This window comes from Corvus moneduloides, chromosome 25 (genome assembly GCF_009650955.1).
Source record: "Corvus moneduloides isolate bCorMon1 chromosome 25, bCorMon1.pri, whole genome shotgun sequence".
NCBI lineage: Eukaryota > Metazoa > Chordata > Aves > Passeriformes > Corvidae > Corvus > Corvus moneduloides.
Window position 1 is genome coordinate 6,364,834 of NC_045500.1, and position 22,966 is coordinate 6,387,799.

General features: G+C 48.1%; 1 protein-coding gene across 10 annotated transcripts in view; it reads left to right on the top strand.

Moving 5' to 3' along the window:
• The window catches only part of CADM1 (cell adhesion molecule 1), a 136,637-nt gene that overhangs the window by 81,689 nt on the left and 31,982 nt on the right, over positions 1 to 22,966 (top strand). For all 10 annotated transcript variants that reach the window (XM_032133562.1, XM_032133565.1, XM_032133563.1 and 7 more), the window contains exons 2-5: positions 9,177 to 9,323; positions 10,237 to 10,389; positions 12,776 to 12,913; positions 14,607 to 14,762. In XM_032133562.1, the coding sequence (XP_031989453.1) occupies positions 9,177 to 9,323; positions 10,237 to 10,389; positions 12,776 to 12,913; positions 14,607 to 14,762 (594 nt within the window). The remainder of the gene's footprint in view (positions 1 to 9,176; positions 9,324 to 10,236; positions 10,390 to 12,775; positions 12,914 to 14,606; positions 14,763 to 22,966) is intronic.

A 22,966-nucleotide genomic window follows, 5' to 3' on the forward strand; every position in this document is an offset into this window, starting at 1 on the left:
TGCCTTTGTCCTGGCAGCCAGCAAAGAGAACAGAGTCTCTATTGAAAACAAGGCGTGAGGAATGAGCGTGGATCAGGCAAGCTGCATCTTTAAAAATAAACACTAGAGCAGAGCTTTGTGCCTTCCACTCAGCTGGCAAAAGCACTGACAGCAGGCAGGAATGTGTTCAGGAGCATCTGCCCTTTCTCTTCTTTTCATGGGTTTAGTCAAAACAAATCCCATAGATGAAGGGAAAAAAATACCAAAATGCATTTTATTTCCCCGAGCCTGGATGAGCCACTGGGTGGAGGCTGAAGGGGGACGTGCAGGATCTGCAATGAGGAGATTAATGTTTAAAGATATTAGCACTGGTCCTATACTAACATTTATAAATCCGAGGGGTGGCAGATTGAGGGCTGACGCCACGTTTTTTCTTCCTCCTCTGTAAAATAATAAATATGGTAAAATAGCTCTCAGAGCTGCCTTTATCATGGGGATGAATCAGGACAGTTGGTGTTGCAAGAGACTTAAAACTTACAAATATGTTGCCCTTTAGGTGAACATTCATCATTATGTCTGATCTAGACTAAAGGCTTCTCGTATACCTTTTTATCCTTCCTGGGAAGCAGAAATTGGAAGGAGTCCTCACTTTGATCATAATGTTGCTGCTGAGATTCTTCCACCCGTTTTTGGGGGGAGTGTGTCGCTGATGGGGGTCTATTGTTCTTTGAGAAAAGATCTTGTCTGTGGTCTCCAAAGAAATTTAAAGGGGGGTGGGGACATACTTAAAAGAAAGTGAAGGAAAAGGCCCCTTCTTTATGGCACGGTGTCCCTACAGGTGATGGGTGGACAGGGAGATGACTGTGGGCACAACAGGGCTCCAAAATCCAGGACTGTGACATTCTCATCTGCGCTCCTGCCCAGAGAGATGAAGAGTGGACAGATAACACCTGTGAGCAAAGCCACTCCAAAGGCTGGGAGTTCATGGGAAGCGAGATCAGCTTTCTTCCCCTGGTGGCAAACTGGGAATTAACTTCAAAGGGCAGAAGAAACTCAGCTTAATCTGTGGAGGAGGGCTCATCCTTGAGCATTCAGTGTTCGGTGGGCAGTAGTGAACGGGTCACTCCCATGTACAAGCTCGTGGTCGTTCCAGCTGGTAAATGTTTTGCCTTCTGCTTTCACATGACAGTTTTGGGAGAACAGCTGGGCAGGTGTTTTGGGGAAGGCTCACAGAGTCGCTCCTGGGTATAACAGTGCTGTATTTAAGGCTGGCTGCATGCTGAGCCAAAGGGTGGGAATAGGCCAGGATACCCCAAGAAAACACAGTATTCCAGTGTATTCTTTGTTGGTCCTTTGCTTTGAGGACATTTTCTACAGGTTCGCACGTTTCTTATTAATTTTGTTATTTATTCCTTGCTTATTTCAGTGGTGAACTAAAGATTTCAGACTTAAATATGCAGGCAGTTGAAAGAAGGTCCTTTCTACAGGGAAGAGACCAGGCTGATGTTGATCAGAATTCATCATGGGTGCTTTATGGAAATAGAGATTTCTTGGGTTTAAAAGAGATTATTAAGCCGCACGTTGTGACAGATGCTACTGACAGTAAAAAATAAAAAGGATGTGAAAAAGTCTGCAAGAAATGGGTTACAGGTATGGATATAAGACATATCTGCTCATTAGAGTAAAATGAAACCCGTCATCTGACTTGAAACAGGATTCCTTGTTACTGGAAACCCCATCGCTCTGGCTAATGGGAATCGGTGTTCTGGGGTGCACCTGGGGCACGTGCTGTCGGATCCAGGAATTGAGGGTGTACCAAAGCAGACCTTAATAGCAATGGCATCATCCCAGGGGGCTTGGAGAGTATCTGGAGCTGAGGGGTTGGAATGGTGGGGTCTGTGGAAGGGCTCTGCTGCTGCACAATGCCATGGCACGGTCCCCCCATTGCGTCCCTGCGGTCCCCGACTGACACCCCCGGGAACAGGGGTCTGTGCTGAGGGGAAGGTGGACAGAGAGCAGATGGGGAGCTCCCTCCACAGATCCATGTGCCAGCTCGGGGTGTGAGCAGTGCTGTGCTCGGTGCAAGGCAGGTGGCAGCTGCCGGCCACCACAGGGCAAAAACAGAGGTGACAATGATGGTGACAAACCTGCAAACATGTAAATTCTCTCCTCCTGTGCTCAGGTTTTGGCAGGGGCTGCTGCAGCTTTACCCCTGTGGCAGAGACTGAAAGGAGTGTGAGGCAGCAGGTGTTGTTCTGGTCAGGGAAATGCGCAGAACATGCTCTCTGGTTGTGAAAATGGAATATTTCATCTGTGCTTCCTCCTCTTAGCTGCAGCGACCTGATCCTCATCAGGGTTTAGCTCCCCATGGAGCAAGTCAAGGCAGGGAAAGGAAATTCCACCTGTGTTTGAAACTCGGGTTTAATCAAGGTCTCCTTCCTTGGGTTTGGGCTGTGGGTGTCCTTGGTAGCGATGTAGCTGGAAGATAAATGCAGATAAGGAATTCTGTATTAGGGCTCCATTAATAATAAACGTGTGTTGATGCTAACTGAGTGTTATTTAAACACACGGAGTGGAGGCAGCAGCCTGCTGAGAGCCTCTCGTGTTGTCAAACCTTCTTCCTTGCTGATCCTGCTTCCAAGCAGTGCTGGGGCATGGCAGTGGTGGATTTTAGGTGGTGTCCTTGGCGGGTGTTGGCTGGCAGTGGCAGCGGAGTGTCGGGGGAACATGAGGGAAGGGTAGCTGACTGTATTTCTGCTGAGGGGCCACTCACAGCTTTGCCCTTTCCTGTCCTTTTGGTCATCCTTGCTTCTGTCCCTCAGTGTCCCCCAACAGCCCCCTCAGAGTCCTCAGCAGCCTTCCCTTCTCGGATCCTCCACACAAGATTTTCTGTCTCCCTGGTGCAGCCGAGGAGCTGCTCACACCGGTGTCCTTGGGGGACGCTTGGATAAATCTCTGACCTTATGGGGGAAGGACAGTGTTTAGTAAGTGACCTTTTACTGTCAAGGCAATGGACCATCAGCTGCTGGAACCAAAGCAAGAGACCAGCTGCTTCTGTTTCTTAGAAACATATTAGAAAGGTGGAATAAAAGCCTGAGATATGCAGACCAACAGACCTCTGCTGCCATTCCGAATTCTTCCTCACCGGGCTCCCGGCGCTGCGTTTGCCCAGTCCCCTCTGGTCAGTGACAGAGCAGATGGATATTGATCCTCAGTGTCCGCCAGCAGTAACCTTTGAAGGGACAGGCGACGTATGGCCAGGGAGTTTGATCTATCAATATCTGGGTAATAGAAAGACAAGGGTGACATCTAATCCCAGCACAGGTGACAGATCATAAATCTGCGCAGATGGGGCGATTGGCAGCAACAGGAGTGTGAGGGGAGGGCGAAGGAACTGCTTCAGTCTGAAACACCCTTGGCCACAGGTGCAGAGGTTTTCATGGCAGAAAAAATAATTTTGTTCCTAAGATCCAAAGAAATATTTTAATTTGGGCATAACACAGGATTTTTGTCCCTGTACCATTTTGGTTTCAAGCAGTGGAAAGAATTCCCTGATGCCATTGCATCACACAGATATTCACTATGTTAAAAGTCAGTGCTGCCTCCAGTGTAATTTTGGAGCTATTGTCATCTTTTATTCTTACTTTTTAAGCCAGAAAAGCCATAAAGGTGGCAATGGCATTTTTTTTCTTCACAAATTTAATATCTGTGCACAACTCGCTTGAATTTGCTGTGTATTTCTCTGAAGTGGCTGTTTCATAGCATAAACTTGCTCCTCACAATAAGTAATTTTTAGCACCATCTTGCACGTTCCCCCTGAGTGTGGAGAGTAATTCAGGGGAAGTGTGACTGCGGCGGGTGCGAGCGGGGAGAGGAGCCGGGCGCGGCGCTGCCAAGAGGTGCCAAAAGTGCTCGCTCGCGAAAATCTGTGCTGAGAAGGAGGGGAAGTAGGTCCCTGTGGCTGCTGGGGCTGAGCACAGCCTGTGGCAAGGGATGAGATCCTGGCGGCAGGAGCTGCTCTGTCCCTGCAGACAGCGTCAGGGAGACTCAAGGAAATCAACGTCTTGGGAACAGTTTCTGTGAATGCTAATTTCTCCCACCCGTCCTTTTTTTCCCTCCTAAATGGGTACTGGGGCTTTGAGCATCACCAGGGGATCCCAAACGTGGCACAGCAAAGTTGTCTGTTGGCAGTGCCCTTCCTCAGAGCAGTTCTCTTAGACCTGGCTGCAGCATAAAGAAAGGGTAACATGCCTTAAATCTGAAGGTAAAAATCCAAGTACCAGGTGAGCGTTACCGTATCAATTTGCTGTAGTCTCTGCCTCAGAGGGAGACATGGAGCAGCCATACCCCATTCCCGTCATCACTGAGCAAGCTCTGCCCCATTTGGCTCTGCTGCACCTTGCTGGAAAGTCCCTGTTCCTCCTGGTGCTCAGCGAGGGATTTTCATGGGCCAGACTCCCTAGTGCTGTATTGCAGCTGACAGACCTGCACAGAACTAACTCAAGAGGGAGATTGTTCTAGAATTCTATTTGTTTGCCACCATCACTTTTTTTGAAGAGCTCTTTGCCTGGGAATTGGAGTTGCTGAGTCTGTTGCTGGCCATGGAGAAGATGCTGAAGAGGGAATAAGAGCTACTTGAATGCAGGAAAATCTCAGAGAGGATTGACTCAGGGTCACAAAGCTGATAATTACATCTTATTAGAAGAGAAAGTTGCTGTTTCAGAAGGTTAGTTGTGAATCTTGATGGAAAACAACATTTTCCTCTGGGGCTGAGGGCCACACTGACAGAAGAATTGCTCGGAGGTGCCGCGTCTGGCCCCAGGCTCCGTGGCCTTGGAGGCTTCCCTTAGGGACTGTGCGTGAGTGGAAGGAGCAGCAGCTGCCTCTTCTGCCCTCCCTGCACCCCAGCCTCTCACAGTAGCCTTTATGTGAGCGGGTGAGAGCACCGCTGTCTTGGTGTGCTTCGGACACCCATGGAGGAATCCAGGCTGGCTTTGGTGGGGCTGCACGAGCGTTGCCTTCTGACCCAACCTGTTCCCTCCTGGCACAGCACCCTCCCGCTGCAGCTCTGCCCTCCTGCAGCGAGGGCCGCGCGTGTGTCCGTGTGCTTTGTGGGCAGCCTGGGCTCCAGCTGTTGCCATTCTCTCGCCCATGAAAAGATACCATGAGATGAACTCCATCAGCAGGGACTGCCTTTCCTTGCCAGCACAATCAGTGTGGATTGTCCGTTCTTTTCCAGAGTTCAAGTGTGACAACTGCAGCTTTTTAAAGCAGTCTCTCAAGACTTGGAGCCCAGATGTACAGAGCTCCAGCAGCTTCTTCCAGCACTGCCTTGGCAGTTCTCCTCTCCCTCCTAGAAGCAAATCTGCAGAGTAGTTAAATGGCCCTTGGGTTCCCTTCTTTTTCCTGTATCTGATCCATGACCAAGAGTCTCTTTGGTTCCCGTTCTCTTCCTGAAAAACCGATTGTGATGTTTGTGTTAAAGGGAAGAGATGAAGCCCTCAGTGATGGATGAGAGCAGAGGAGCTGCTCAGCTCAGGGAGGAGAAGGAGCACAAAAGAGCTTCTGGGGAGGTGGATCCACGCTCAGTGTTTATAAACCCACTTGTCTCAGCTCTGGATTTAACCACCACGTTCCTTTTAGGTACTTGAAACTGATAGATGAATGTTGACATTCAGATTGTGTTAATTCTGGGGATGGAGCCTTGTGTTGCTTTTTTCCTTGAGCACGTGGACAGTTTGTGTATCTGTGTGAGTTGTTTCTTCTGACTCAATCTATTAAGAGGAATTTTGTTTAGGTTTACGGGCTTTACATAGTTCAGGTGTAATGAAAACCCCTCTTCCTTGGAAAGCGTTTGTGTCGGGATCCCGCAGACTGAGCCAGCAGTACTGCAGCTCACGCTGGGGCACCTGTGGTTAGAAATTCCGTAGAAATTGAAAAACCATGCTCCCCAGCACGTATTTTTAATCTTTCCCTCTTCTCTCCCTGACGCTTCCCTCTAGCCGGGTGTCCTACAAGTGGAGAAACAATTGATTTTGAATGTGACCGCTGCATATGAGCCAAGGTCCCTGGGCTGTGTCCAGCTGAGGGGAACTTGTTTGAAACACAATTTACTCATCTGTGTCTGTCTGCAGCCTTAAGAGGAGAGACTGCAGTGGTCTAAGACAGGAAGACAAGTGCAAAAATTAATTGTACAGGTTGCAGCCGAAGCGTCCCTCAAGCATTGTGTTCTCCCTCACTCCCCCTTCCAGTAAGTGTAAAGCACGGTGTCGTTTTTCACCTTGCAAAGAGAGATTCAGTAAATGAGGCTGGAGAATTGCTTTGGGTAATGAAGGAAGCATACATTGTGTTTTCCCTCCTCCTGGCACTGCAGGCGCCCATTTTGGTGTTTCCCTTGCTCTTCAACACCAGTGCACGTGTTGCCTGTAGACAGGAGCTCACCCTGGAGACCGCCCCCCCCCAGAAAGTGGCTTCCTTTCTGTTCCTGTTCCACTCCCTCTGGAGCAATGCCTTGTCCTCCAGGTCAAGATGTTCAAGACTCCAAGTCCAGCCCTGCAGTCTATCTGTCCTGCAGTCTGTCCAGCCAGTCACACACTGGGATGAGGATTTGTCCCTTGTGTTGGAGTCCCAACAGGATGCTTTGGTCTGATACATGGGCACTGTGCTGTCATAGTCCCTTCATGTGTAATAGATGAAAATCTGTCCCCTGTCATTCTGTTGGGGGCTTTCTGTTGGATCTGCTTGTGCTGTGCCCCTCCAAGGCATTGCCAAGGATTTAACGTTGGTTCTTGACAGTAATTTTCCTTTGCTTCTTTCAACTCCTGAGATTCCCTCTTGGGTCCATAAATTTCATCTCCCCTCCCCAGCCTGTCCTTCTCTGTTCCAAAATATTGTCATGCTGTGCATGTACTTTAATGCTCCTCAAAATACATGTACACTGACAGTAAATATTTACTGAGAAGCTTCCCGAGCTGTTGACAATGAGGATGGGTCTAAAGAGTTCTTGCTTTGTGTTGCATTTTTATTTAATTTAGAGTTTGTAATCGATGCTACTCATGGAAACAGCTTTCCTGCCTTGGTAAGCAGGAGCAGGTAGGAATAGATGCCCCAAAACCTGGAGGGGTGCACGTCGGTGCCTGTGGTGAAGCACGTTTAGGTCAGCAGAGCAGACGGCGGCCGATCAGACGCCCTTTGATTCAGAACAAAGAGGCAAAGCCCAGGAGGCTGTGGCTGCTCCAAGCCGTGGAGGGGCTCAGTGTGTCCTTATGTGCTCCCTGCCCATCATTAACCCGGATAAAAGCCTTGTTCAGAGGGATCTGGTGCCAGCCCAGGCTGAGGTGCTGGACTCTGCGGCCATCCATCGGCAGGTTTAATGCAGCAGCATCCCAGCGTGAAAAGCTTCAGTGGCTTGAACTTCAAATAATTTATTTCTAAATTACTTCTACTGTAATTCTTATTAATTCAAATAGTCTTCTAAGCTGATGTAAAATTCAGTAAACCCAAGGAACAGTTTAATGAATTGAAAATAGGATTGAGTCTTTTAAAGTAAATGTAAAAAAATATGCTGGCAATAATTGCTTAGATGGAAATCGAATCTTAATAGCTTTGTTAATGATTTGTAGGGAATATTGCGTTTATGAGAACATATCAAGCTGATCCTTGTGCAAGAACCTTGTTTTGAATGGATTTGATAAAATTATTCCCCAGAAGCAGTTAGTAATGTTTAATATTTTTGCTTGAACCACTTTTGAGATGTTTGATTTCATTGATGCCAGGGCCTGGCTGTGGCTGTGCAGGGCACCTCCACGGCAGGATGTGGCACAGGCAGGGTAGGGCTGTGCTGTGATGGCCTTTGGGATCTGCACCGTGGTTTGGGATTTGAGAACAGAATCATTTAGGCTGGAAAAGCCCTCTAAGATTATTGAGTTCAGCCATTACCCATCGCTGCCAAAGCTACCATCAACGTGTGTCCCCAAGGTTCAAGAACACCACATTAAGGGTGCTGATAGCGTGGTGAGGTGGCTGAATGCTCATCTTCTGATCAGAGGCTTTGAGCAGGACCAGCTTCATCCTGATCCACAGAATGTAGAGCAGGAGCCAGGCAGATGTCTGGGACAGGCTCTTTGCCTCTCTTGAATGGGGTTTGGGCTTTGTGCTCCAATACGGGTGTTACTGTTTGATAATAAATCTTGTTGCTCCTCAAAGTTCATCAATCTGGAGAATCTGTCTAAAATTTACACTGAGAGGGCAGAAAAATGTGCCCAGACTTCAGCTTGCTGCCCATCAGGCGTGGAGAGGAGTCTGATGGTTTATCAATCTTTCTCTTTCCAAACGATGCACCTTTTTTTCAAACATTAGTTTCCAAGGGATGTCAAATAATAAAGGCAAGTTGGAAGGAAAAAAAATTATGAAAATGCAGGGTGAGAGAAAAACTGGGGTTTAAATACCATCCCCAGATTTCCTGTGTGCAAACTTTACCTTAATCCTGCATTTTTGGGTTTCTCGTGGCTAAGGCAGCTGTGGAGCAGCAGAGGATTCTCTGACCACCCAGCCTGGGGCCAAGTGCCCAGGTGTCCTGGCTGCATTTGGAACATTGCCAATCAAAGTCTCAAAATTTCTCCCACTTTGATTCCCAATGGTTATGGAAAAATTGAAATGCAAGGCTATTCCCACTCCCCTCCCCTGCGTCCTTTGGTGTTCGAGGCGAATATCTCAGCGTGCGGGTGATGTGATGCTTCAATTCATTAGGAGGAGAGTTTTCGGGGTGATGACCTGTAAATGATTACAAGGCTCCCACAGCATAATTGCATGGGATCTTTTTTTTTCCTGCTGCTGGACATTAATAGCACCTACTGATTACACAGAGTGAGTAACGACTGATTCCCTGAAGTCTGTCTGCTCCAGTCAAGGGATAAGTGCTTCTTACAGCGAGTTGTTCTTTCCAGGTAATTTAACAAGATTTGTCTGTTGGGTGAGGAAGGGAATTTGTGGTGTTTCTGTGTGGGGCAGTAGTCCTTCCTCTCTTTCCATCACAGACCTCCTTTCTCACTGCTCCTCTACCAGCTGGTTGAGGGACCCAGAGTCAATGGCTCACTGGCCAGTGTTTCTCCCGTGGTGGCAGTGGAGGTTTTCATTCCCAAATGAAACCCACTGGTGTCATTTCTGACCTTGAGTCCTGCCTTTGCTTTGTCCTGCAGGTGATGGTCAGAACTTGGTGACGGAGGACGTGACAGTGGTGGAGGGGGATGTGGCCACCATCAGCTGCCGCGTCAAGAACAGCGATGACTCGGTGATCCAGCTCCTGAACCCCAACAGGCAGACCATCTATTTCAGAGATTTCAGGCGTAAGTTTATGGTTCCTCATTTGGCCATGGCTCCTCCTGTGCCTCACTTGCTCTCAGGATACGGTATTTGCTGAGATCTCTCCTGTTTGTGCAATGCTGGGCACTTACAGTTCGGTTGGTTCTGTGGAGGAAGGTGAGATAGACAATCATAATCTTCTCCTTAATGGAAAACTTCATGGTCCCCTCTAAAAGTCAGAACATCTTACTTTGCAATAGGAATTGATTGTTGTAATTCAGGGTGAATTGCAATTGAGTGCCAAATATTTAGCTGACACAAACAAATTGAACTGGGCGACACCGAAACAGCGCAGTGTCGTCAGAGGTAATCTCTTCAGGCCAAAGACTGAAAATTTCAGGACAATCTGTGCTGCTTTTTACCCAAACTAAAATCTCTCATCACTTGCATGTCCAGTGGATAAGTTTGTCCTGTGGTGACAGTGCCATGGTGGCTGCAGTGAGATGCTTTAAATGGTCTGTGTTAGTGCCACTGTGGGGACACAGCCATATTCTGTGCCCAGGAAACAACAGGATGGGAAACCAACTTTAAATTCTACTTTTCCCAATTCCTTCCTCATTCAGGCTGTCCCTGAGTGCCTACAGTCAGTGATGGGGCTGTGTAGACACCATAAGCATTTTACCTACGCATCCCTAAGCCACCTAGTAATAAAACCACGTCCAAAGACTTGATGCTGTGCCCAGTGGTTTTCTCATGTTGATTATGTGAAATGATCTGAGAACTAAAAGATTTTATAGGTCCAGCTTCAAGGTAGGAAGCAGGATGGAAGCTAATCAGGAGCCCAGGGGTGCTCGCCTTGATGTGCTGCTGTCTGTAGGGGTCTCTGGGATTGTGGTGTGGCGGGAAGGGGACGTTGCCTCTCTCCGTGCAGTCACCCAGGCTGTGCTTGCCCCACAGCGCTGAAGGACAGCAGGTTCCAGCTGGTGAACTTCTCCAACAGCGAGCTCCGAGTGTCCCTGACGAACGTGTCCATCTCTGATGAAGGGAGGTACTTCTGCCAGCTCTACACCGACCCCCCCCAGGAAATCTACACCACGATCACGGTGCTCGGTAAGGACGGCTCGGTGCTCGCAGGGAGCTGTGGAGTCCCTGGACACACAGGGTCAGTGGGATGGGGTTCTGTGTGGCCCTGGGAGAGCTCCAGCCACCTGGAGAGAGATTTGAAGCAAGGATTTGAATGCTGAGTGCTGATGGCCGGGCACGTGGGGCCACGGGACCGACGCGCTGGCAGTGACAGCAGCTCCTCTATTCGAGCGGTTCCTGCCAATTAGCAGCAGCTTTTAAGGCTCTATTAATGGGAGAACCTGAATCAGGGAGGGTGACTTAATGTAAGATCTCACTTGCTGATTAGTTTAAATCTTCCTTCTTTTGCCTAATGAGATTTGGGTCTTAGGTTTTTATACGTTGTTAAATAATGTTTATAAGCAGTTTTACTCCAGCTATTACAGTTATCAACACCTTCAAAGTTTCTGTGCACTTTCCAGCGCTCACAGGCATGCGAAGCTCTTCCAGCTCCTGCCTCTAATCGTGCACAGGCAAAAACAGTTTGTTGGATTTAATTTCACTGCTGGCAATGCTGAGAAGGTGTTTGAAATCAGAATACTCATTTCATTCACCTGTAAGCCAGCACCGCATGTCTTTCAAGTGGGAGACATAATGCAGGTTTTTGTTGGGTTTTTTTAAGCATGAATTGTGCTTCAGAACTGAGGGAAAAGTCTGTTTTCTTGCCTTGTACTTCAGTTGTTTCTGAGAAGCCTTTGTGGCATGGCCAGTGTGTGTGCTGCCTTTCCCCCACATCCATAAAGGTTTTGTGTCACCTTCATCACGTACTCGGGTCAAACCTCAGCTCAGGAAGCAGGCAAGGGTGAGGGAGGTTTATTATTAGAAGATGAAGGAGGGGTCTTAGTACTTGCACAGAGAGATTGGACACTGTGACACCAGGGATAGCTTGTCTTGCCTGTCTTTCCTATTACCCTAATTAGGGGAACAAATGAGCCAGGGCGGAGGAGGGGTTCTCTGTGTTGGTGTTGGCTGGTCCTCCCAGGAAATTGTTCCCCACCAAAAATCTCGTGGCCATCACCCAGCCCTTGATAGTTCTGAAGTTGTGTCTAAGACTGATGTTGCTGGTCTGCTTCTAATGCTGCCAGCTCAGGAGAGCAGAGGCGGGTGTCGAGGTGTCCCCCTTTGCAGCCGGCATTCAGAGGGAGCTGCACATTTGCTTCAGCACTTTCATGTCTTCTGTGACACGATATGTAGATTTATTCATGCTTAATTGGAACATGAGAAAGTCTCAAATATGTAGCCCGTTCTGTTCTTTTTAGAGAGAAGCCACAAGTGACTAATTAGTCCATTTGATCATCTGGATGGTATTTATACATATTTGTTCTTCATTAGCTCGAAGACCTGTGAGTCACATCTGAACTATGCAGTTGCTTAATCACATTGATCAGAGCAAAGATGAGTTTCCTTTGGAAGTTCTGGGATTTTCTGAAGCCGTGACTTTGCCATAAGAACTCTCGCTGTTCACTTTTTCCTGAGTTTTGCCTTGCTGCTGGTGCTTTGATTGGGAAGAGATTCCCTTGTTCCCATGTCTTAATTTTTAACCTCATTTGTCCCATTTCTGGGCTGTGCCGCAGTGGTTGTTACCCCTGAAGTTACAGCCTGTTTCTCAGTATTACTGGATGATTTTTCATGGGATGTAATCTTCCAGCTTTGTGTTCTGGGAGACTCCCGATCTAGGGAAGATGTGTGCCTGGGCAGAGCAGCAGATCTCCACCCCAAAGGATGTGGCTGCAGAGCTGGCTCCCTCCTCTCTTTGGGATGGTTCTGGGGTGGCTTGTTGGGGTGTGATGGGAGGCAGGGCTGTTCCCAAGGGATGGTGTTCCACTCCAGGCTTGTGCTCAGTGGCTTTAAGAGCGCCTTAAATGAGGTTGATGCTTGCTGGCCTGCTTCCATGCTCATGGCTGAGCCTTGGAGCTGAACAGCAGGAGAGAAAAATTGCCGTGGAGGTTAGAGGCTTGGTAAGTAATGCAGTGCCAAGTGTCAGCTTTTGTGTTTCCTCTCCTTGTCAGAGAAGTCAGGAAGTGTGCACGGAGTCAAGCTGGATTTTTAAATAGCAGCACACACCCGAGTAGCGCAGGAGGCTGCGGCTCTCCCTGGAACGGTGCCTGCTTGGGAGAGGGAACAGAAAGTTACAACCCTGATAAGTAATAATTTGTGAGACTGCGGTGATTATTAGGTGGAGAGTGAAAGTGCTCACTCCAATTACTGCAAAACCACCTATCAAAGGGTTTGATTGATTGAAAGATCAAATAAATGCTGGTTCCTTGTTTCCTTCGGCAGATTTTACAGGTTTTCCTCAAGGTTTTGTCTTGTGTTAATGATCAAAAGGTGTTTTTTTCATCTGGTATGTGTTGTGTTGTGTTTCCCATTCCAGTCCCACCACGCAATCTGGTAATTGACATCGAGAAAGAAACCGCCGTGGAGGGAGAGGAGATCGAGCTGAACTGCACCGCCATGGCCAGCAGACCAGCCACCACCATCAGATGGTTCAAAGGCAACAAGGAGCTAACCGGTAGATGTGTCCTCTCAGTCCCTTGCTTTGTTCAGGGAGTTGAAGTGATTTATGTAATGGCTGGGTGTTTGTTCTCTGCTGCCAGTTTAAGGGGAAAAAAAAGAAAAAAAGTAGAATGAGCTCCTTTGAGCGCCAGCTAAGAAACAAAGCACTGTGTGGGCAGACAGATAATTCCCTAACGCAGGGGGCTGAACTCCATTTGGTCCTCTGCCTACCTGCCAGCCTCGAGTGCCGGGTTCTGGAGTCCTGCTGTAACTGCAGGTGACCTTGAGGAGCCCAGAGCTGTGCACTGAATTCATTTCTGTGTGGCTTGTGTAGCTTTCTGCCCTGTTTTAGGTACAAGAGGGATTGTCTGCGCTTTGGGCTGTAAAGATTTGCAATTCACCTTCACGTCTAGCTCCCTTGTTTGTGGAGCGTTTTCCCTGTGTTCAGTTGAATATTCATCTAGGATGGGTTTCTCTGACTCCCTGAAGTCTGGTTGCTCCTGGTACTTGCACATTCAAGTCACTGACTCTGATTGCATGTGACACGCTGTTAGTTTAAGTCTGCATGTGGATGTGAGCTTGGTTGACAACACCTTTGTGCTTTACCCAGTCTGAGACACTGACGGACTCTCTGCAGAAGTCCAGACTCATTACTTCAAACCCACCCCCCTGCAAGAACAGGATAAAATCCTCTCCTTAAGCCCAACACTTCAGAGCATTTGAGCAGGCCACATGCTGGGAGGATGCTGATGCAAGTGGGATGCAAACCTGCTGCCTGGCGAAGTGGTGCCCCGCTGAGTCCCAGCGCCGTGGTGTGCAGGGAGTTAACGATGCTGCTCTGGTTCCCTTCCCCATCCCAGTGGGCAGCAGGACAAAGTGTTTGTCCCTTTCTGCCTGACCTGTCCAGCTTCTTGATTGAGTTTTCTTGTGTTAGCAGTCGAATCCCAGCTTTGTGTTCTCTGGGAAGAGTGCTGAGCTTCATGTAATACCACCTCACCCTGCTCAGTCTTCAGATTTTTTTTTTTTAACAGAGTAGAGACTGAAACACTTGGCTGTGAGTTTGTGAATTACAGGAAGTGTGGCTTTGCCCATGGGAAAGCTTTTCCTCCAAATATCAAGGGGTGTCTGCGCGTGTCACCTGTTTCACTCTCATATATTATACAGCAATATTTGGTGTCTGGAAGAGCTCTGCTACAGAAGTTACTCTTAGCATTTTGCCTGTGAATTCTTAAATAAAAAGGCACAGATCAGAGCAGAGCTGCACTGTCAGCGGGAGCTTGCTGGGTTCCTGGAAAAATCCTTTTTCTCCTGTCTTGTCTTGTCTCGTTTTGTCTTGTCTTCCTGCTCGTTTCCATCACAGCATCCCTCAGGCAGCCGGTCCAGAGCCGGGCTCCCCTCCCTCAAACAGAGCTCCCTATCAATACTACTTTTAGTTAATTTAATCTGTTAAATCACTTTTGTAGCTAATTGTTGATTCAGGAGTGGGAGGGGATTTGTACCTCATTGGTTTAAGAATTTGGGGGTTTGGGGACGTTGTTAAGGGGATTGTTAATCATTGCGGTAACACCGCGTGGACTTCACTTGGCCGGAACCTGACGGAGAGGAGGACGGGATGGGTGTCCAAAGGGAACATGGACAAGAGGGAGGTGGCCTGGCTGCAGGGGGGGCTCATCCTGTCATCACTCTGCTCTCTCTGTTCCCTGCCCCAGGCAAGTCGGAGGTGGAGCGGTGGTCCGACATGTACACCGTGACCAGCCAGCTCCTGCTGAAGGTGGGGCGGGAGGACGATGGGGTCCCTGTCATCTGCCTGGTGGATCACCCTGCGGTCAAAGACTTGCAGACACAGCGTTACCTGGAAGTCATGTGTGAGTAGCAGAACCTTTAATTCTCTTACTATATAGAATTGTGTGCTTGAGCGTTCAGGAACCCTTCGCTACATGTTAAAATTCCAGCGTCGATGAGGATTATATCCTGTTATGTAGAAATCGTAATCACAATGTAAGGTAACACTTCATGGGTGAAGCCACGACTTTCCCAGCCCTCTGTGATACCATAAATACTTTGCTTTGTTCTCTGATGAAATAACTCTCTGTACATAGAATTTGCATCAAAGATTTCTGGCTGGGCTTTTTAATTGTCAGAACAGATTAAATCTGAGTATTTTTCTTCTAGCAACCTACTTATCTCTCTGAAAAGTGCTTCTCTACTCCCCCTTCAAAGCAACTGGCCACCGTGGCGAGTTTACTGGCAAAAACTGGGTATTGTGCAAGAGAAACCCAGTGCTGTGCACTGTGAACATGCAGCATCGACTGATTTTGTACATCAGAGTATGGAATTATGTGGAATCTGTAGTAGCAGCACTGATTGAAGCCAGCCTGTTTCCTGTACTGCTCCTGACATGTTCATTGTTAATAATGCATCTCACTTCCCTTAGGAGCTGCTCCACTGTACATGACAGCAGCAAGCAGGTACCTGGAAATATCTGTGGTCCCACATGCACCTGGTGGAAATTTTGGAGCTGTGTACATGCATCCCTCTGTTCTGAAACCGCTCCCAAAAGCAAAGTGGGATGGTGCCTACAGCGAGGCCGTGTGCTTGGAAAACCAGGCCCTGAGACAATTCAAAGTCTTTGTTTCCGTAGGATCCCTTCAACTACATCACATTGAAAGGAGGAGAGGAAGTTTTGTATTAATTTATTTCATCTGCTTCATTATGTAGTTTCATTATGAACATCTTGGTTACAATTCTCGTATCTCCGAAACTAGCGGGAAGTAATGTTCCTGTAATGAGGAAAACAGGAATGATCAGATACTGCCTAAATTGACAGATACGAGATTTCTTGCGACTGTGCTAATGTGTAATTCATTTATGCAAACTTAATGTCCATTAACATTTCTTGTAGAGCTCCATTAGCTTTAATAATACATTAGCACCTTTGTGAGGCTTGATCAAATACTTAACGGGGAAGAGCAAAAAATCCCATCTACCCTGTTGTGTGAGGGGATTGGAACTCGCTGGGTTGAAAGGGCGTTGGACAACCTTGAGGCTTCCTTTCAGAAATATCTCTGGAATCCTGGTGATTTGGTGGAATAGGAGAGGGCCACTGTTCAGGGGGGAAAAAGCTAACGTTTTCTCTCTTCTTCCTCAAATAAATCCTTCCTTGGCTGTAGGTTACGGACGGGTGTGTTCGGTCGGAGACGGAGAGATCTCTATTAGCAGGTCTTGGGACACAGTCGGTTTATGGTAAAGGCGTGGGTATAGGGGCACTGCTCAGAGCTGCCAGACTCAGCTCTGAGCGGGCCCAAGAGAGTAAGCAGGTGAGAGAGAGAGTGTAAGAGCAAGAGTAAGAGCAAGAGTAGAAGTGGAAGAGAGGAATGAAGTGAATAGAAGAGAGAATGTCTGAAGTCCTGGTTACAATACAATAAATCATCTTCTGTACTGAATATTCTAATTGTCACTAACCAATCTAATACAAGATACAAATCCTATAGTATTTACATACAGCCTATAAGAGTTCTTATATTACCATAGAGTGTTACATCTTAACTTCTAAAAACTACTCTTTGGACCCCTTCTGCTGAGCTAGTAGGGTCTGCTCTGACCCTTGGACCTGCCTGCAAGCAGAGGGTATTGTTCCATCAAGAGGGGATTACTTCAGTGGCCATACCATTGTTTTCTAGTTGTTCAGTAACTAAGACCTGGTATTTCAAAAGTGGCTTTCATTTCGATGTTGCCTGTAGTTTTCATATTCCCAAAATCTTTTGTCAGGCGATCATATTTACAAGGTTTTCCTGTTTCATCTTCCCCAACACTTGGCCGCTTTAGTTTGCAGCCTGAGGGGTTGCCCATGCAGTGAGGGCAAAGCACCCCTAAAGCACAGTTCTTGTTCAGCTCCTGCACTGGAGGCCCTGCTGCATCCTGTGCACACGTTTCTGCCCTTATCACTGATTTTAGCATCTCCTTGGGCTGTTCCAGAGCTGTTTGTGGGAATGAAGCACGGAGCTTCCTTGGGAGGGAATGGGGATGAACAGGAGAAGGGAGGTCAGACTGATTTGGTTTTATGTTCTGAATTAAACTCTGAGCTTGTTAGAAGTAATTATGTTCCAGTGTGGGGACTTGACCCCGTTAGCCCGGTCTGTTCCTTGGGTGGGCAGCAGCAGATGGCCAGAGAGGAGCCCCGGCCCAAGAACTTGCCTGTGATGTGACCTCGTGGCTCCAGGACTCAGTGGGCTGGAGCATGGCCAGACACCTGCATTTTGTACCTGCTGCAGGGCTTTAGTTTAAAGAAAAGGCAGTTTCAGAGCAAACTCTTACCCTTGAGCTTCTCCTGTCTCACGGTGATGATTTGTTGGCCACTGGGAGAGCGTGGGCAGGAGGTGGAGGCTCTTGTTCGTGCAGACGGGCATCTCCATCAGTGCCCCCATGGAGCTCGGCCGTGGGGGGAGCTGGGGCTCCTGCACGGACACCTTCTCAGTTGATTTTAGATGTGGAATGTGCAGGTTCAGCAGAGGACGCTTCTCCAGCTCCTGTCCCTTCCTGCCACTGTCCATGGCGTTACCTTGCAGGTACCCAGCTACCGGGTCTCCGCTGCAGCGGCACCTGGAATTCCTTGCTCATCCGTGTGGATGTTGCTGCTTTCCTTGCAGCAGGTCGGTTATTTGGGCTGCATGTTCCACTCTCTGCTCTGACGTTCTCTCCCCACAAATCCTGCCCGCTCCCCCCACGGGCACAGCAGATCCGCCCCTTCAGAACACCAGCAGGGCACAAGAAAATGTTTTTCTCAGCAGATGTTGTATTTCTCTGCACTTAATGTATCCAACTGGAGCATGAAATGTGTTGGGGAAGGACAGGAGGATGATGGATGGAGCCTGCTCGGATAATGAGGTATTTTTTGTCTGACTAAATTTCAGAGTAGGGAGATATTTTTTCTGAGATGCAACTCAAAAGTTGTGGCATTTGTTTTCCAAGAAAAAAGCAGAAAACAACAGTGCTGGGTGTTAACTTGTCCTACTCATGGACTAAGCCTTTTGTTGCATATCTACCCTGGCACAGCATGGCTGGTGGTGAAGTTTGAGGTGAGTGCTTTCACGTGGCTGCAGGGTGTGTTACTGAAAAGAAATCTCTGAATCTCTGCAAACAAGCAGAGTAATGTGCGTGAAACCCTCCCCTGACACTCCTCAAAAGCAAAGCAGGGTTGGACCAAGAGTGCCGTGCACTCGCAGTGGCCACAGCCCTTCCGTGCCTGAGGAACATCCCCAGCCCTGTGCGGTGGCACTGGAGTGGAAATGTCCCCAGTTCTGCTGCAGTCGCTCTCTTCCCGTGGCTCGGATCCGTCAGTGAGCGATGGGAGACCGGTGCGTTGGGTGTAATTTTAGAAAGGAAATGAAGCAACAAAATGCATTAAAATATCATTAAGGAACTGAATGGAACCAGATATTCTGGGAGACATGCTAGTTGAGCCCTTGTGGTGCGTTTGCTGCTCTTATTACGTGATACTGGAAGTGAGTGTCAAAGCCTGGATTTGGCCTCTCCTCTGGGCTGGCTTTTTGTCCTTTTCTGAAATTATAATTAACTGTGCATTCATTTTTGTTATAGCTACACGTGTACCTTTCAAGTCTGCCCCAATGGTGTCTTGTTGCAGCCTCTGCTGTTGTGATAGGAGAACTTTTTGTGCCCAATTATGTTCAAAATCGGCCACATACGTTTGCTGCCGCATCTCCAGTAATCCTTACATTTCCATCCAGTACAAATATTAATTGCATAGTTTGCAGTGAAGTGATTAACATCAATGTAATTTATCATCTGGAGATTGCTAAAAGCGAATAAATGAGTTGTTTTGTTCAGCGAGGTGTTGACCCCTTCAGAAACTTTGATTTAAAGCTATTTTTTTTCTTTTAGCGAATATGAAAAGTACCACAATCAGCCGAGTGTTCAGTTATTTGATTTTCTGGGGCATTAGCCACTTTTGTTTGTGACATTTCCCAGTTGGGTGCTCGTTTGTGAGCTCATTAATAAGGTTTTCTCGGAGGAATGTTGTTGGGAGCACGGAGCGTGTGGGGCGGCCGGGGCTCTGCCGTTTGCAGGCATTAAGCAGCAGAGTGTGCTTAAATATTAAAAGAGAAGTGTTTATCCCCAAAATGCCTGTCGGGTTCTGGCATTCCTTTTCCCGCAACAAGCAAAATGATTAAATTGCTTTTGTTAGGGGTGAATTTTGCAGAGTTGTGTTTGGGGTTGACAGGCTCTTCCAGACAAGCTGTGATCTGCCAGTCCTGCTCATTCCTTATTTTAGACACGGGATCTATTTATTGAATAGATTTCTGTATTTTGGCTGAAAATCAGCAGTGCAGCCTCTCGTCCTTGTCAGAGGTGAGGAGCAGGCAGGGGATTGCCAGGCTGGGCTGGCTCTGATGCAGAGCGCATTCCTGATGAGCAGTCTCGCTGGATTTTGGAATAAAGGTGGCTGTTGTTTACACCTGAGGATCAGTGTTAACTTCGCTGACTTCTTTTAATATTGAAGAACACATTTTTCCTGCTCTTCCCCGGGCAAGATCAGAGACTGCCACGAGTCAGTTTTTTGAGGAGCTCACTGGGGCCCAGGCCAGAGCAGGGATGAGGAGCTGGATGAAGCAATGCCCACCTGAAGGGAGGTGTGTGAAGCATTATCTGGGAAATGCTGAGGCTGGATTCACCTACAGTGGGCAGGAGCACGGCTTGGCCTGCGGATCCTGCTCCCAGGGATGCCATCTGGTGTCAGGTTTGCCAAGAGGCACGTCAGCAATTCATGCAGGGATCAGAAAACGGATTTTAGACTTGGACCTGGCACCTTCTCACCTGGCAGAGGCCAGAGCCTGCTCGGCTAAATCACTGGCAGAGTCCGTTTTGCCGGCTCCTCTCTTGGCTGGGGTCTGGCGCTGCCAAAGACGCCATGTGCTGGTTTCCCAGCACAGCACTTGGGAAGAAGCTTTTTGGCTGTTTTCAGCCTCAGCACGGAGCGTGTTCTCCGGGAAGGGTGGGCTGGGTTGTTTCTGGGGGTGGTCAGCGAGGGTCCTGCAGCCAAGACCCCTGGAGCATCATGGTACCCTGGGTGCACGAGGAGCCAGGCTTGCCAAATCTGCCTGGTGCCAGGCTGTGGGGCAGTGAGCTCGCCTGCCTTGGAGATTGTGGGCTGGCCTGATGAAAGGAAACGGGTGGAAATAATAGGCTTAGGCTTTTGTAAGGCCCCGAACTCAGTGTAATGTTTTATCTCAGCTGATTAATGACATCTAAGCATTATCGATGAAGTGCATGTTTAAATGGATTAAGAAATCACTAACTGGCAGATCTCAAAGGGTAGTCATTAGGGAGTAATCAGCAGTGCTGGTATTTTTAGAGGGAACGCAGGGGCCTGGGTGCTTGGCCTGATGCTGTTCAGTTGAAGCATTTGAAGTTCTTAAAAAGTCGCTGTTAATAATCTTTGCTGATGGCACAAAAATGGGGCAAGCAGCTAAAAAAGGAAGAATTGGGACAAATGCAGAATAACTGGAGTGGTTTGGTAAGTTCCCAAGCACGGAGCTTGAGAGCTGTGAAAGTCAAGGGGTGCAGGCTTCAGTGGCCAGTGGCATCCTGAGGGGAGGTGAGCGTTTTGGGGTGCATGGTCCCTCTGGGGGCTGCAGCCCCCAGCAGACCCCAGCACACAGGCACGCGCCTGTTGTGAGCGAAATCTCATCAAACGCAGAATGGCTTTGTAAGAAGTTTTTCAAATTGGCTGCTGCTACAGTGTAACCTTTAGACGACTGGTATTTAACCTTGTATATCACTCTGAGCTTTTGAATGAATTTAGCTTAATAAAGGTGCCTTATTAAATTACGAGGGTGTTTTTTTTAAGCTGCTAGAAAGCGGCGTAGTAGGAAATAGCTGTGGGTTGTTGGGTCTAATTGGCTGCCATGGAGCACACAGGGCCTTGGGTGCACAGATGCAAGTGTTTATTTTTATGTAACAATCCAGTGGTGTGATGTTATGAAGTTCCAAGCTGAGGATTTCGGGGCACTGGAATGCACTAGGTGGTGAAAACTGCCACTTCTTGCGTCGTAATCCTGTTACCATCCGAGGTGGTCATCACCCCACGTTCCAGAGCCGCAGACATCACTGCTGGAATGTGTGCCTTGTAACAGGGCGGTGGCAAAGGGCTGGAGCAGACCTTGGAACCATCGGTGCTCTGTCCATGTGCACTGCTAAATGTCACAGGAGCTGGGCTCGGGGTCCCACAGCGCTCGGCATTTCACAAACCTACACTCAGAGTCCATAATCTGCAGGAAATACACTGGCTTGGTGTGAGGCAGAGTGTGAGCACTGGAAGTAGAATTTAAGATTGTCTAAAGGCACGTCCTTAAACAAAGGGAAAAGACATTACTGCCCCTCCAGATGCTTGAGTGAAATTTTTTCTGTGTGCCATGAGCCTAATGCCAGCTGGTTCTCTGGAGTGTCCAGCCATGCCCCTGAATCCTTCAGGCTCAGGTACAGTTGCCTAAGTGCCCTCTGTAATTCCCACCATGCTGACAAGTCCTTTCCTGTGGTAGCTCCATTGGGAAACTCGTGGCTTCAGCAGTGCAGGCACATGTGCTGATAAACCCAGGTTCCTCTTGCAGGTGACGCCTCGACAGCACCTGGATCCAAATGGGATGGGTCCAGTTCACTGCCATCGTCAGTTTAATGAAGCCCATGGGGCTGGAAAGTGGCAATAGAAGGGCTCACCGAGCTTGGTGGGAGCTCATGGAGTTGGCACTTTGTTCTCCTACAGTGTATTCCTCCTGATTTCCATAAGTAATTGTCATTAGTAAACAGCTCATTAGGAGTACTAAACTCACCTAATGGAAAAGGAGTAGTTTCAGTCCACATGTGCTGAGTAAACTGGGCTGGGAAGGTTTCCTTCTCCTTCGACTGCACAGATACAAACCATCGATGTTCCTGGCACGGGCTGGTGGTGCTGCTGCAAAGCCCATCAGAAATGGGGAGCAGATGGCTGTGGGGGTGGGAGCTGTGGACGGCAGTGCTGAGCGCAGTGCTGAGGATGTGGCGGGTGATTTATTTGCTGCATAACACTGGGGTGAACTCGTCCTCCCGTGCTCCTTGTGCAGTGCTACTGCCATTCCAGGGCTGGAGTGCGTTTCCAGGCACACTGAAGCCGCCCCATTTCCTGCGGGATTGGGATTTGTCCCCTCGGCCAGTGACACCCCAAAGCACTGCTGTCCCACAGCTGCCACCGCCCGCAGCCCACAAGGACACCCCGGTTCCAGAGCTGCAGGAAGCATCTGTAACAGGGATTAGTTGATGAAATGTTGTGGTAGAGTCATCTCGGGAGAGGATTTACTTGTGTAGCTTATTCCATTACTGAAAATTATGAGAGTTTAAATTGGTTCAATCCTGACATGCAAGTTTTTTTTCGTAATCTCTATTATTCCATAGGAGGCATGTTAATGAGTTAAACACAGTTAATAAAATGCAGCCAGCCAGTATTTTGGGTAGCAGTTACTCTCAAAGGAAATAGAAACATTTAAATGGTTTCAACCTTTATGCATACTGATTTTTTTCTTTCCTTTGTTCCTTACAGTTGAGTAAATTCCTGAAAAATATCTATGGCTTAATGGCACTTGTAGCCTTGAATTGATTTCCTGCGCTGATAATGTTTTAGCTACAGCTCACATTGCGTTTTTAATCTCTGTTTCAGTCATGGGAGGTAATGAATTTTTTAATTGTGGACTCTAGGTTTGTGGTTTGGCTCTTTTTTTCCTGCAGGGTCTTACTAAAGTGTTTTTTAGTTGGCTCCCTAACTATCCATGCTTTAATTCTCTGTTTATTGTAGGATTTAGAGGAGCTTTGTCTGGACGAAATACAACCTCCTGTTGTTTACACAGAGGCAGCGGTGGCTGTGGCTCTGTTGGTGTCTCTAACAAGCGTCTCTTGTCCAGCTCAGCGTGTTAACACTCATGGACTCCGAGTGTTGTGGTGCAGGAATCGCTGATACACCACAAAACCCTTCAATTCTGGGCACCACGGGTCTCTCCAGCTTCCCCTCAGCATGAAGGCAAATGAG